A 13,415-nucleotide genomic window follows, 5' to 3' on the forward strand; every position below is an offset into this window, starting at 1 on the left:
CATGAATGCATGTGAAAATGCAGAGGGAATCAAACATTCATCTTTCCTCGCAGACCTGTTTGAACAGAGTTAAATCATGAGCTGTGCTGCGAGTCCTAGATTACACCAGCAGGACTGCGTTCGTCAAGAGTAAGCTTCACCAGGAAAGTTAAGATGACAAGAGTGAGTGAGATTCTATCAAGAGCAGATGAGAAGGCCACCCACTGGCTGACACACTGAAAAATCAACATTTATTTACAACACAGGAGATTAAATGTCTTGGGACAGATCAAAGCCTCACACATGAATAAAAATCATTACACAGCAGCCATTAATAAAACACAGGAGTCAGCCCCGTTTGCCGAGAGGCAGGAGGAGTTGGCCACATTTAAGACAGAGACGTGATTGAGAGCTTAGCGTGTTCTAATGTGCGGCAGCAGAGGGTTTGCTGTCCAGCAGTTTCTCCACCATCAGCTTGGCGTAGCGAATGCGACTCGCCAGCTCCTTACTGCAGCCGAACTCCTCCAGCAGAGACAGCTTGTAGGTGCGGAACTCCCTTTTCTCGTCGATGTAGGTCACAGCGCCCATCAGCGGACACAGGATCAGCTTGGTGTGGTCCTGGCAGGGGAGGGTCGGTGAAAACGTGGTGCATTAGATGTCTACATGTGCCAGTTTCTGTGTTTGTGTGGACGCCTGTGACAGACTTTCCTTGCATTTATTATCTGCACACGTCAAAGTCAGCACTGTGCATATCTTGTGTCCTTTGTAAGTCACCTGCCAACTTTGAAGCCCGTCAAGCAACCTTTTAATCAGAGATATGCGATTAAAGCCCGTCTCACTCTAGAGGATAATTGGCCAGATGTCTTCTCATTTCAGGTTGATTTTAACAGATTATGCTGTAGTGCAGGGTTTGTCACTCCTGGTCCTAAGTAGCCACTGTCCTGCATGTTTTATGTGTTTCCCTGTTCAAACACACCTGATTCAAATGGTCAGCTCGTCAGTAAGCTCTGCCGAAGCCCATTGAACCCTTTGTTGGAGCAGGCAAACGCCTAAAACACGCAGGACAGTGGCTCCTCAGGACCAGGAGTGACAAACTCTGCTGTAGTGTGACGCAATTTAACGTCATTGGATGCATCAGTCTTCCCGATTTCAAATCATAACTATTAAACACGTTGGATATTTACGACTGGAAAGCGATAGGGGCGCGAGCAGAACATGGCAATAACCAATGAGAGCGAGTTGAGCGGGAAATGGATGCGTAATTTTGTGTAGAACTGTAATTTGTACCAGCCAAGTTGTCTTCTCAGCTATGAGTCCATCTTTATATTCTGAAGTCACGTTAATTCACAAATGTTTCTGCAAGACCCAAAATCCCTGGAAAATCCTGCGTCTTGACTGGCTCGTCTCATCCACAGTTTCTCAACCCTGATCCTGGGGACCGACTGCCCTGCATGTTTTAGATGTTTCCCTGCTCCAACACACTCGTTTCAAATGGTCAGCTCATCAGCAAACACTGCAGAAGCCAGATAACGACCAATTGATCTGAATCAGGCGTGTTGGAACGAGGAAACTTCTAAAACATGGCGGGCAGTCGGTCCCCGAGTAAACCTGGTCTAGTCTGTGGTCTCCCACGTTTTGAAAATTAAGTGATACTTAAAGCAAAAGATCTTGCATTACAATTTAAGGCGGAAATGTAATTACAAGAATGTGAAGTTAAAAGAATGCATAAACTTGAAACCATTTAAAAAGAAATTGTTTATCAGAGGTATAAGAATTTATAATTTTTTGCCAATATTTTGTAAAAAGGATATATATTTTTAAAGAAAATGGGTATAGTACAGTAAAAAAAAGATTAATTAATGGATTGGTAAGGGGGAAGCGAAAATACATAACTTGTATTGAGTTGTGGAAACAAATAAGTTTGTAATTAGAACACAATGTGGTGCGTGTCTCACCTGGAAAAAGTTGATCTGCACGGTGCCGTTGGTGAGATGCAGGACGATGGCGCTCTTTGTCCTGAACCAGAGTGAGAGGTAGGGCAGCCTTGCCAGCTCATCGCCCTCCCGCCGAGCGATGTTCGCCCCGGCCTTCAACAGGTGCTCGCTCATGTAGTTGCGGAAATATTTCAGCAACGTTATCTACAAGACAGAGGAGAGAGCACATGACAATCAGGGCCTTAGTCATGACATCGTGAGCAGTGAGAGTGTAGCGCTCATTAAATATACCCTGGGGAAATTAAAACTTAGCATGAAAAAAAAAAATTGTTAAAGACAAAAGTCAACCACTTACCTTCTTGTTGAGCGCAGTGGGGAAGGAGCGCACGCTCAGGTAGGACTCGGCCGCTGTCTTGTCGATGTACTGCAGACTGTCTCCGTCGACGTACATGATCAAACGAGTGTAGTCATTGAACAGCACGCCCACGCTGTTGTCACACAGCTGATAGCCTGAAACACACAAGCGACAAGTGATTACGTCCCGCACGGAATTTATTCATTTTTATAGTAGCACATGGTCATGTCTACATGGATGGAGGCTTCCAGTTACCTTGGTGAACTCAATTAGGAAATAAAAATATACTGAATAGCCACTAGTGGGCTATTGCCAGTTGAAAAATTTAATGGAAGTCCATGGGAAACCTATCCTACTTCTCAATTGATTAATAAGTAGACTTTTCCTGAGGAGTTATGGCTTCAATCACCAGTTTCAGCTTTTCTTTGAAAGAACATAACAGCAAATATGAATGGACACCAGTGTGACGGACAGATTCAGGTTCTTATGGAAGGCACGTTATGCTCTATACACAGTAAACACTAAAATCTATGACCGCTGCTGGTGTAAAACTTCACTCAAATATTCCATCAAAAAAAAGCCTGATGTGATCAATTTGCATAAAACAAAACAAAAAAAGAACCTTTAATCCATCTTTAAACATATTTGTTGATAATCACTAAGGTTTTCCCAACTCAACACTAACGAACCAATTCTGTTTTCCAAGTTATTGTTCACAGAATGTCGATGGTGTTGATGTGGACTCTTACCTAATCCATATTTGTCAGAATAGTCGACCCATTTGCTGATCCAGAAGATGGGGATACATGCGGGGTCTTCTGCCTCTTCTGTAAACACCAATAGCACAAAAGCTTTGTATGCAGTGATGACATGGGTGAAAAAGATCAGGCGTCCCACTGAAAAGTGCAACAAGAATGCAATCATTGTAAGTGAGGAGGTGTGCGCCGTGCACTCACCTTGTCGCACTAGTGGCCTTTCAGAAGGTTTAGCAGCAATGATACTGTCGAGCTGCTGCAGCATGTCCTTCAGGTGGCATTCTGACGGCTCAGGCTCCCTGTACACACACACACACACACACAAATACATCATTATCTTCATGAGAAAATCTGGAGAAGTTTTGTAGCATATTGACTTTTTGTCCACATGGAAAAGCATCTCAGGAACCCTGAAATGCTGCTTTTGGGAAAACAGAGTAAAAATAAATCTCTTAACATCATATCTATCAATGCAATACGCTACTTTGGCAAAATGATTATGTCATAGACACCATTTAACAAGCTTTGTGTGCATGCATCACATGTTTTCTCTTCCATTTTGGAGGTGGCTTTACAGCACCACACACAGGCCTGGCATGTACACTACAGCATTTACAGTGATTTTGAGGTTTTTTTAAACCATGCCATATGTAAAGAAAACCTTTTAAAAATAAAGACATTGTTTAGGGAGAGTTCTGTCCAAGTGGAAGAAATGTCTAACCTTTGCACAGGGTCATCCTTAGAGTCCACCTTCTCTGTCCCTGCTGGAAAAAGAACAAATGTCATTAACATCCAGAGAACTAAAACATTAAACTACTGGTGATGAGAGCCAACAACCGTTGCAGCATATTTTAAATGTAAAGTATTCTTTGTGTGTTCCAGTTTACTCCAACATGGATTTCTAAGACGTCTCCTTTTACCGTCATTTGCACAATGTATTACTTTCACAAATTCTGCTGTATACATGTTCAATTATTAACCACGGAAATGTTGCTTCACCATTTGTCTGTGCAAAACTCCATGTAGAGCATTATTGTCAGCTAGTATCGCGAACAATAGCTAGCCTGAGATGCATTTGCATCTATGACATTTCATGACTTATCAAGGAATGTGGTCAAGTTGGACGTGATGTCACGTGGTTTTCCACCATCCTCCACTGTAAATGGAACGCTATCAACAGTTGGGACGTTACCTTTGTTGTTAATGGCGGTCAGGGGGCGTCTCTGGCTGAGCTCCATCGCTGTGGACGGGGCGATGGAAAACCGCGGGGGAACAGTGAGGCAAGTGGTGGGCAGGCGCAAGGGAATGTAGCCCGACGTGAAGAACTCGTCAGCCTGCACTTCAGCTACAGTTGGCCTCTGGGAAGGATCGGCGTGCAGCATCCGCTTGATGAGAGTAGACGCAACTGGGTTGATGTGCTGCAGAGATAGAATGGGAAATTTGCAATGAGTGGTAATTTAAGCGACGGTCATCGTGAACCAGTCTGGTCATTGTCCTCTGACTTGACATTTTCACTCTGTAAAAGACTAGAGACTTATGTGAATTACTTATGTGAGTTGTGTGAAAATTGCAGTAGATCTGCAGTCTCTTTAATACTAAAACCTGCCCGTCTGGCACCAGCAAACATGACACATTCAAAGTCACTTAAAATCATCTTTCTTCCCCATGCTGATGCTCCATTAGAAATTCAGCAGGTTGTTTTGACTGAAGCTAGGTATTGATAGTTGCTATTATAGTGACACCGAAGAATTTTGACTGGAGAAAAGGAAACGAGTAACAAAAAAAAAGGATAAAAAATAAATTACATAACTACAATTAGAGTCATCTTACCTCTCGCTCCATCACTATACCATTATATCACCTCACTATATACTGTGAAGTATATGCGAGGAGGATGATAAGAGCAAATTACCTTATTGGAAATAAATCTGCCTCTTGTGAAAAGTCTGTAGCTGACTTTGCTCGACCTATTTACACCACTGTATTTTAACGTTGGTCGTAATGGCATTACATTGAGGTTGGCTTCACACGACAACGCTCCCGGGTGAAACCGACAAAATATTTTATCAGATGGGCCTTTCGTTTAGACGGCGTTTTTAGGACTTAAAAATGCAAAAAAATTAACCCACCCTCCAGAGTGGAAATCTTAAAAACGCTCCACCGCCGCGTCCCCGTTTAAAGGGTTGAAAATGCAAAAGTGTGCTCTGAGCTGCTCACTCCGGCTATCCTCCCGTACGTGTTGACGTCAGATCCATGTGAGGTACAGCCAAACAACAACAAACATGTCGGATTATATCCATCAGTGGGACATTCAAGTTGCCTTAGCTGCTAATAGAGAAAAGTAGAAGGAAGTTTCAACACTCCTGGTGTTGTTGTATGGCAGTGCTTCACAGTGCCACCTAGCATGCATTCTACATCAAATTTCACACGCTTTTGCATCACCGTGTGTATGCAGAGTTCCACCCAAAGACGCTCGTCTAAACACTCAATAAAAGGTGGGAACGCAACGCCACTTTTGCGGTTTGTGTTCAGATCGTTGTCGTGTAAAGCTAGCCCGAGATCTGAATATTTTCTCATGTGGTACTTTAAAAAGTTTGAGATCCACTGGTCAAGGTTTCTTTTTCAAAGTGGATTTAATATTTAAATATTAGTACCAAACCCTAGTTGTGACAATGTCAGCATGCCTATATGCACCGAGTTGCTACCATGTGATTGACCGATTAGATACATGCGTTAAAATGCAGCTGGTCCTAATGAAGTGACTGGTTAGCTGTATGTACTGTATGTATTGAAAGAATAGAAATGTTGTTGTACTAGTCCAGCTTACCCATGGGATTGTGTAATTGTTTTTCTTGATGCGGTTGTAGGTCTCCTTCAGACAGGACGTCTCAAATGGAGGCTTCCCCACCAGCAGAGTGTACCTGGGAGAGTGCAAACATAAGCGTGAAGTGACTTCACAGACTCGTGTGGAACGAACAGTGCGTCGTCGAAGTGTGCTTGCATTTGCACAACTTACAATATACATCCCAGTGACCAGACATCCACTTCATAGCTGTGGCCTTTCTTACAAAGCACTTCTGGTGCGATGTAGTTGGGCGTTCCACACAGGGTCTTCTTCCTCTCGCCGTCAAACTCGATCTTAGCGGCCAGGCCAAAGTCACCTGGAGAAGACAGACAAATGAGAGGTGAGAAAATAACATGATCATTTTTCACTATTTCCTGGACCAAGAGGGAAAAATGTAATAAAAGTGCATCAATTGATCAATAAAGTAAATGACAGACTGACCAAGAACAAAAATAAGCTTAAACTGAAGCTATTCATGTTACCTCCTATTAAAATCCTTTTCGTTTGTTTCGTTCACATTACGACTTTTCTCACGACTCATCTAGGACACTCGACATGTGTCCTAGTGTGTAGGCTGGGGTGTGTCCTACCTATTATTACAAAACTCGGGAATGCTTGCGAGTGTCGGTGTCATCGTTACTGGTATTTACCATCGCCACGCTAACAATTTCTAGAGAACGGGTACAGATTTACATTGGTGCTAATCATTCAGTAGAAATTACCAATCTTGGCCTCCATTTCATCATTGAGGAAGATGTTGCCCAGTTTCAAGTCTCTGTGGATCACCCTGTTGGTGTGCAGGTACTGGACGCCCTTCAGCATCTGTGTCATGTAGTAGCGAGCCTCGGGCTCCGTCACAGCCTTACGACGCTTGTGCAGCTCCAACAAGGACTGAAACGGTAAAAGGAGATACTTGGATTAGCCGACTTAAGATGAGGAAATGTGCCTTGAACACACCTACCAACACCACATATTTGAAAATATACTTGTGAAAATTTTTAAAGGTGTGCATGTGTACAGTGTCAAATAGACTGGTGCAGTATTAAAGGTATTTAAGGAAACACCATTCTGTAACTTTCACTTGATTCAAGTCTGAGAAGATCATGAGAGGGTCATATTAGTTTGACTTAAAACAAAATGGTGGAGAGGGCTGGACTATGAAAGTGACAGGGTCAGCACACATATTAAAAAGGAGCTCGTGATGATTGTGTGAGGCTATAGTCGACTATAATGCACATACTTTACATAAATATATCACCATGCTCAACATTTGCTTTGAGTTTCCTATAATTTAAGCTTCTTCCACTGGGACAGAGGACGGAAGACAAAGCTGTACTAACGGTTGGCTCCGTGGAATGTGTTCACTGGAACAACAGTACACATTTTCCTCCATCAACACTCACCCTTCTCCTGCAGATTTCCAGGACAACAAAAACGAAGTCCTCGTCTTCGAAGAAGCCGTGGAAGCCGACGACGTTCGAGTGGTTGAGGCTTTTGTGGATGGCAATTTCCGAAGTCATCTTCTCCCTCTGGTGCTGCTTCAGGATCAGCGACTTTGGCACGATTTTTCCGGCGAAAACCTGCTTCGTCTCCATGTCTGTGATTTCATAGCACTTGGCGAAACCACCTTTACCGAGGAATCGTCCCCTCGCGTATTTCCTCATGGTGCGTGGGTCCACCAGAATATCGGGGATTTCTTTGAGAGGAGCGGATTTCGGGTCGACATATGCCGACGGATTCGCCGGCTTCGGTTTTCCAGCACTCATTTTGGACTAACGTTTTCTTCGGCGTTTTTTAAATAACTGATTAAAACTGTTCAGCGACCCAAGTGTCGATTCCTGCTCAAACGATGTTAGGTTTACTCCTGGAAGTTAGCGTTCTCCACGTACACGTATGACTTCAAATCAAAAATTACCTTAACCCCTTTAAAAGCGAACGATACCCAAATATTTGATTCAACAACAATCATATAACACTTTTAAGAATCTAAATACTTAAAAAAAGACCTGAGGTGGAGCTGGATTTAATCGCCAAACTCGTCCCACGATTGCTGTAGCGTCAGCCCCGTCCTGCCTTTTGACAACAGTCTCCGCTACAAGTTTAAAATGCTGCCTCGCTCGTTATGGCGCTCTCTGATTGGTCCAACCGATTTGAATTCCAGGGTGGTGCAGCAAAGCATTGTGGGAAGACCAATGCAAAAATAGCCAATCACAAGGCGAGAAATGCACATTCCGTGGTGTGATTGGTTGAACGTCTGTCGCTTGTTGCTCGGTCGCTTCCTAAAATACGGTTCTGTCGGGAAATGTAGTTCTAGTGGGATTTAATCGGTCGTTGATTTCAAAAAGAAACACAAGTGTTTTGGGTTCTGTGGACATTTAATGTGTCAGAAGGGAAGGTTTTTTAATTATGTGACGAAGTAAGTCACAGATTTTAAAGATACCTTTGACTGAAACAACCACATTTGACCTTTATGTCAAGAGAAAGTCAACATGACCAATAATGTTTGAGTAACTCAATGGGCTTCAAATGTCAAGTTTCTAATTTCTTGTTTTTCGATGATAATAGATTCAATACGAGAGGGACCATCATCAAGGGATTATGTTCATATATGGGATTATGTTCATATATGGGGCACTTGCCATTAGAACAATTAAATCAAGTCTGTCTTACATGTGTACATCTACATTTTTGTAACCCACTTTGAAATTAATAAAGCAATATTTGGATTGTAGGTAGTTTATGCTTGAAAAAATCTGCCTGGAATAAATAGGTATGTTGATCCAAAGATGGACAAGACTCCAGATGTGTACTTCTTCATGTACACATTACTGCAAGTAAGTGGTGAATGGCTTCACCTATATCAAACACAAGTTTGTCAACGCATTTTCATTTATTGTGTTTGACATAGACATTGGATGTGACACACAAAATATTAAAACACACTTGTATTTATAGCCACAATCTCGTGATTTCCAGACCCCATTTTCTTTACTCTCCACATGAGGGGTCACGGGTGTTGCTGTGCCACACACACACACACACACACACACACACACACACACACACACACACACACACACACACACAAAATAAGTTTATAATATTTCACCTGAAGACACAGATGCTCTTTTTCCTGTTGCTGCTGTTTGCAGCAATTACAATTTAGCAGCATGAGGGCTGAACAAAAAAAAAATGAAGATTTAAGATTTGGCGGCAGAGAGGAAGACGTGCTGGGTCTCAGCTCTCCAGCAACCTCTCATAATAATCCCTCTGTGGTACACCGTTCCGACTTCTCTGAACATGCCGTTAGTGTTCTGTGCTTTGAGAATCAGAAACTTGACAGCGTCACAGATCACATTCTTCTGCATTTCCACCAGGTTGGAGGACATGGCAAACATCTTGACCACATTAGCTGTGAGCCTTTGAGAGAGAGGAGAGGGGGTGATTGTGAAGTTACATTAAACACATGAAAAATGCATCCACCCTCACACAGTCAGAGATAGACGAGGATGTGGAAACATGTACTGTATGAATGAGCTAATTTATATTTGAACACCTCACCAGGTGCTACTTTTGACATCTTGCCACATTGCAAAAGATCCATCTTGCTGACGAAAGGCAAGCTCATTCTTGTAGCCTGGATGTAAAGAAAACACATTCAGTCCATGCATCATACATGTATGTTAGTTTGAGGACTCTTTGATTGACGGAGCCCTGAAAATCTGTGGATGTTTTTTTGTTTTCTTTGATGAGAGGACATTTTTCAGATGGCAGTTTTATTTTGTGTGTCTCTGTGTCACATTCAGTTAGTGTCAGTGTCATCATGAATAGTTTGTTTTCTACCACACTGTTTGTTTTGACACAATTTCAGCCACCGTGACGAATAAAATAAACATCTTCATTCTTCTTGATACGCTGGAGGGCTTCATTCCGTCTCTGAGCGCCCACAGTTTCCCACTGCTTAGATTTGTCCAAATACAAGGTTGCTATGACAGGTAGAGCCATGATGGCCAGGTTCGGCTCTCCACAGCCATGTGGCTGCTTTATCAATGAACCCACCAATCGTCCACTAATGGCATTCTCCACCAATAGACCAACATCACTCCCTGCACATGATTAACCAGTGCAAAATCTAAACTAAACTAAATATTATTTTATATAATATTATTAACAAAATAATAACTTTGCTGTTTTCAGCTGTGCTAACATAATCACACAAGGGTTTTCTAATCATCCAATAGCCTTCTAACGCGATGTATGTACATATTCCATTAAAAGCCAGTGTTTTTCTGATTCATTTAATGTTATTCAATGAAAAAAAAAATGCTTTTCCTTCAAAAATAAGGACATTTCTAAGTGACCCCAAACTTTTCAACAGTAGTTAAGTTTACTAACCTAACCCTCTAATGGATGGGAAATGTTTTGTTTGTCTGTGTGTAGGATTGAGGTGACTCTTGTATGAGAGCTCGATTTTTGTTCTGTTGTTTCATCCTTGAAAACTTATTATTGTATTAAAGTATAACAATATAAAAAAAGAAAAATAATCATTCTTTTGTTGGGAGAAAAGCTGGCTGGCAAGTTTTCTGCTTGTCCTCATCTCACTCCCACAATAAAACAGTCAAGGGAGATTGTGGAATTTGACCTTGACCTAACTCTGGCAAAATGTTTTTAATGTATTTTTAATGACAGAAATATCCCGACAAATACTGTATACACATTGTATCTATAAGCACAATATAAAGAGGCCTTTAATGTCAGCACAATTCTGCTAACAGAAAGTAGCTGTACATGTCTGTTAATATATCATTCTGACATTAATTTCACAAACTGATTAATTTTGGTTTGTGGACACTTCAAATAAGATGAACTGTCCCTTTACCACAGCATATTCACTAATTAATACAGTCGCAGATTAGATTAAAGCAAAACAACTAAAGTTTTTGCCAGTAATTTTTTTTATTATTTTTGGTTGAACGACAAGTCACTCAACCACTAATCCACCGTCGCCTTATTAAAAAAACAGTGGATATAGTCATTGAGTTCTCCCAAAGTTACCTTTAATGAAGTAAAAAATATATACTGAGTAGCCATCAGGGGGCGACTCTGTTTTTAAGTAACTAAACAAAAACAAATATGTTCTGATTTTTTAATGATAAAATAATCAACAAAATAATAATTATATAATTTCTTATTAACGCCGGGCTCCATGGCAACAAAACCCTCAAAGCTCCCGGTGTTAATATATAAATAATCTGTGGTTTGTGAATCCTGGTGAAACACCGCCCTCTGCTGGACGTTAAACATATCAAAATAAAAGAGAGAGGGAAATTAGAGAGAAGATTTTCACAGAAATTAGAAGAGATTAAAACATTATACAGAGGTTAAAAGAATGTGCAATAAAAAGTGTCTTATATCCCTTTTTTTTCAGCACAACCTAGGGAATCGATGAAGTCATTTTCACCAACTATATAAACACACCTGGGCAAAAAGTACTCAACATGTTTAAAATCAGATTGAAATTTGGAAACATGTCACTGTCACAGTTCAAAGTTCACATGGCTTGTTTTTATGAACAAAAAAGAAAAGAGAAACGCTCTATTTTGTGACTTCTGCACAGTTAGTTCTAATTTACATCACTACTAAAAATGAGCTAAACAATGAATCATAACTTTGACTCAACAAAACATAAGAAGACAAAAAAAAATGCATTTTTTAAAAGCCTGAATATGTGACCTATAAGCACACACCTGCAAGAGTTGTGTATTATTCTCACGGCAAATGACCATGGGTGCACCTGCGACACAGATCTGTGCCATGTGAGCACTAATTGTTAGTGTTTTTGTTGTTGTTGAGCCATTGAATTGGCCCCTGGGGATTAATAATTAATATTTTTTTTATTAAATATAAATAATGTGAATAAATATGTGTCACCATTTTACTGTGTGTGGCTGTTAACTGGTCAAATGTTTGTCACACAGGACGTTGGCGTCATGCAGGTCTTGTGGCGCTCTCTGTGAACGACCCTGTGATTGGTCAAAGCCTCCTGAGAGGCTGCAGATTTATCGATGAGGTGCAGAAGCAAATCACTTGATTTACATGACGCCCAAAGATTGTGTTCGAAGATTCCTCATCCTCAGGCTCCAGTCCTGCCATTACTTGTTACCATGGCAACACATCAAGCAGGAGCAGGAATGTCTGTTCCTGCCTGTGTTCATAGCATGCCAAGCTTAGCACACATCGGCATAACACAGTGGAGTGTTTTTTTCTTCTTCTAAAGAAGAGACACGTTGAGTTGTTGTTGCAGAAGGACATCCATCGTCCCTCACCACCAAATCTCAGCAGGACACAGTTCATGCGCTCTCTTCCTCCTCCCACACACAAAAGCCTGTACTGAAATAACGTTGCCTTATCAGAACAGAATGGTTGTTCCGTTTGCATAATGGTGATAACTTATGAAACTGAAGCCTCATCCATTATATTTTGACTCCCAGCAGAGGTTTAGAGGACAAAGAGACTTAGAATGAGTGTTTTATTTGCACACACACATTCAGAGATAGTGAATTTGACCTCTGAATTTTAACCTCTGAATTTAAGTCTTCAATGATTATTTGATTAATCAATTATTAATTAATTAAAACAAGGTTTCTGGGTTTTTTTTTTTTTTTATCAGTGTCTTAAATGTGAATATTTTCTGGTTTCTTTGCTCCATATGACAAATACAGTCAGGTCCATAAATATTGGGCCATCGACACAATTCTCTTCTTTTTGGCTCTATACACCACTACAATGGATTTGAAATGCATTGAATTACAACTTTTTAGGGGACCAAAAGTAATGGGACAATTGACCGAAAAGCTGTTTCATGGAAATGTTAATTATTAAAACTGAATATTTTGTTTTGTGGACACGACGAGACATTTGAAAACCAGGTTTTGTAAACACTGATCAAACAAGTACTTGATTGATCGAGACAATAGTGGACAGATTAATCGATTATGAAAATAATCTTTAGTGACAGAGCTAAATTTAATCCATATGTCGTGAACACACACAAACTGGGTGCAGGATCAGAGGGCAGTGCTTATCTGCACCCGGGGAGGAATGGTTGTCAGCCCTTGAACTGTACGGGGGATTTGAACCGGCGATGCTACAGCTACAAGCCCAATTCCCTTCCACTGGGATTTGTCTACAAAAATAATACTCCACAAGTAAATATTATACTTTAAATTAATGACAATGCACTAGTTGAAAAGTTAAAGGATCACCAAAGTTTTTACATGACATTCACTGGATCAACACATTCAATTTGTCCTTTAATGATCCTGGTTGTCTGCAATGTTTGTTTGAAACCATATGAACTTAATTATATTGAATTCGTTTTGGCACAGACACTCTAAATGAACCATAGGTGTGAATGTGAGAGTGAATGGTTGTTTCTGTCCCTGCGATGGACTGGGGATCTGTCCAGGGTGAACCCCGACTATCGCCCTATGTCAGCTGAGATTGGCACAGCTCCCCCCGTGACCCTCATGTGGAGGATAAAGTAG

General features: G+C 41.0%; 1 protein-coding gene across 1 annotated transcript; it reads right to left on the bottom strand.

The window, feature by feature from the left end:
- Positions 1-402: 402 nt before the first annotated feature.
- Positions 403-7,634, bottom strand: plk1 (polo-like kinase 1; the record flags this gene model as incomplete). Its single annotated transcript, XM_083909566.1, has 11 exons — positions 403-597; positions 1,935-2,117; positions 2,269-2,423; positions 3,018-3,095; positions 3,225-3,322; positions 3,745-3,784; positions 4,216-4,441; positions 5,851-5,944; positions 6,040-6,184; positions 6,591-6,759; positions 7,272-7,634. 11 exons carry the CDS (start codon positions 7,632-7,634, stop codon positions 403-405), a joined length of 1,746 nt encoding a protein of 581 aa, XP_083765692.1.
- Positions 7,635-13,415: the final 5,781 nt, after the last annotated feature.

The sequence above is a fragment of the Microchirus variegatus genome (genome assembly GCF_963457635.1).
Source record: "Microchirus variegatus genome assembly, chromosome: 23".
NCBI classification, from domain to species: Eukaryota; Metazoa; Chordata; class Actinopteri; order Pleuronectiformes; family Soleidae; genus Microchirus; species Microchirus variegatus.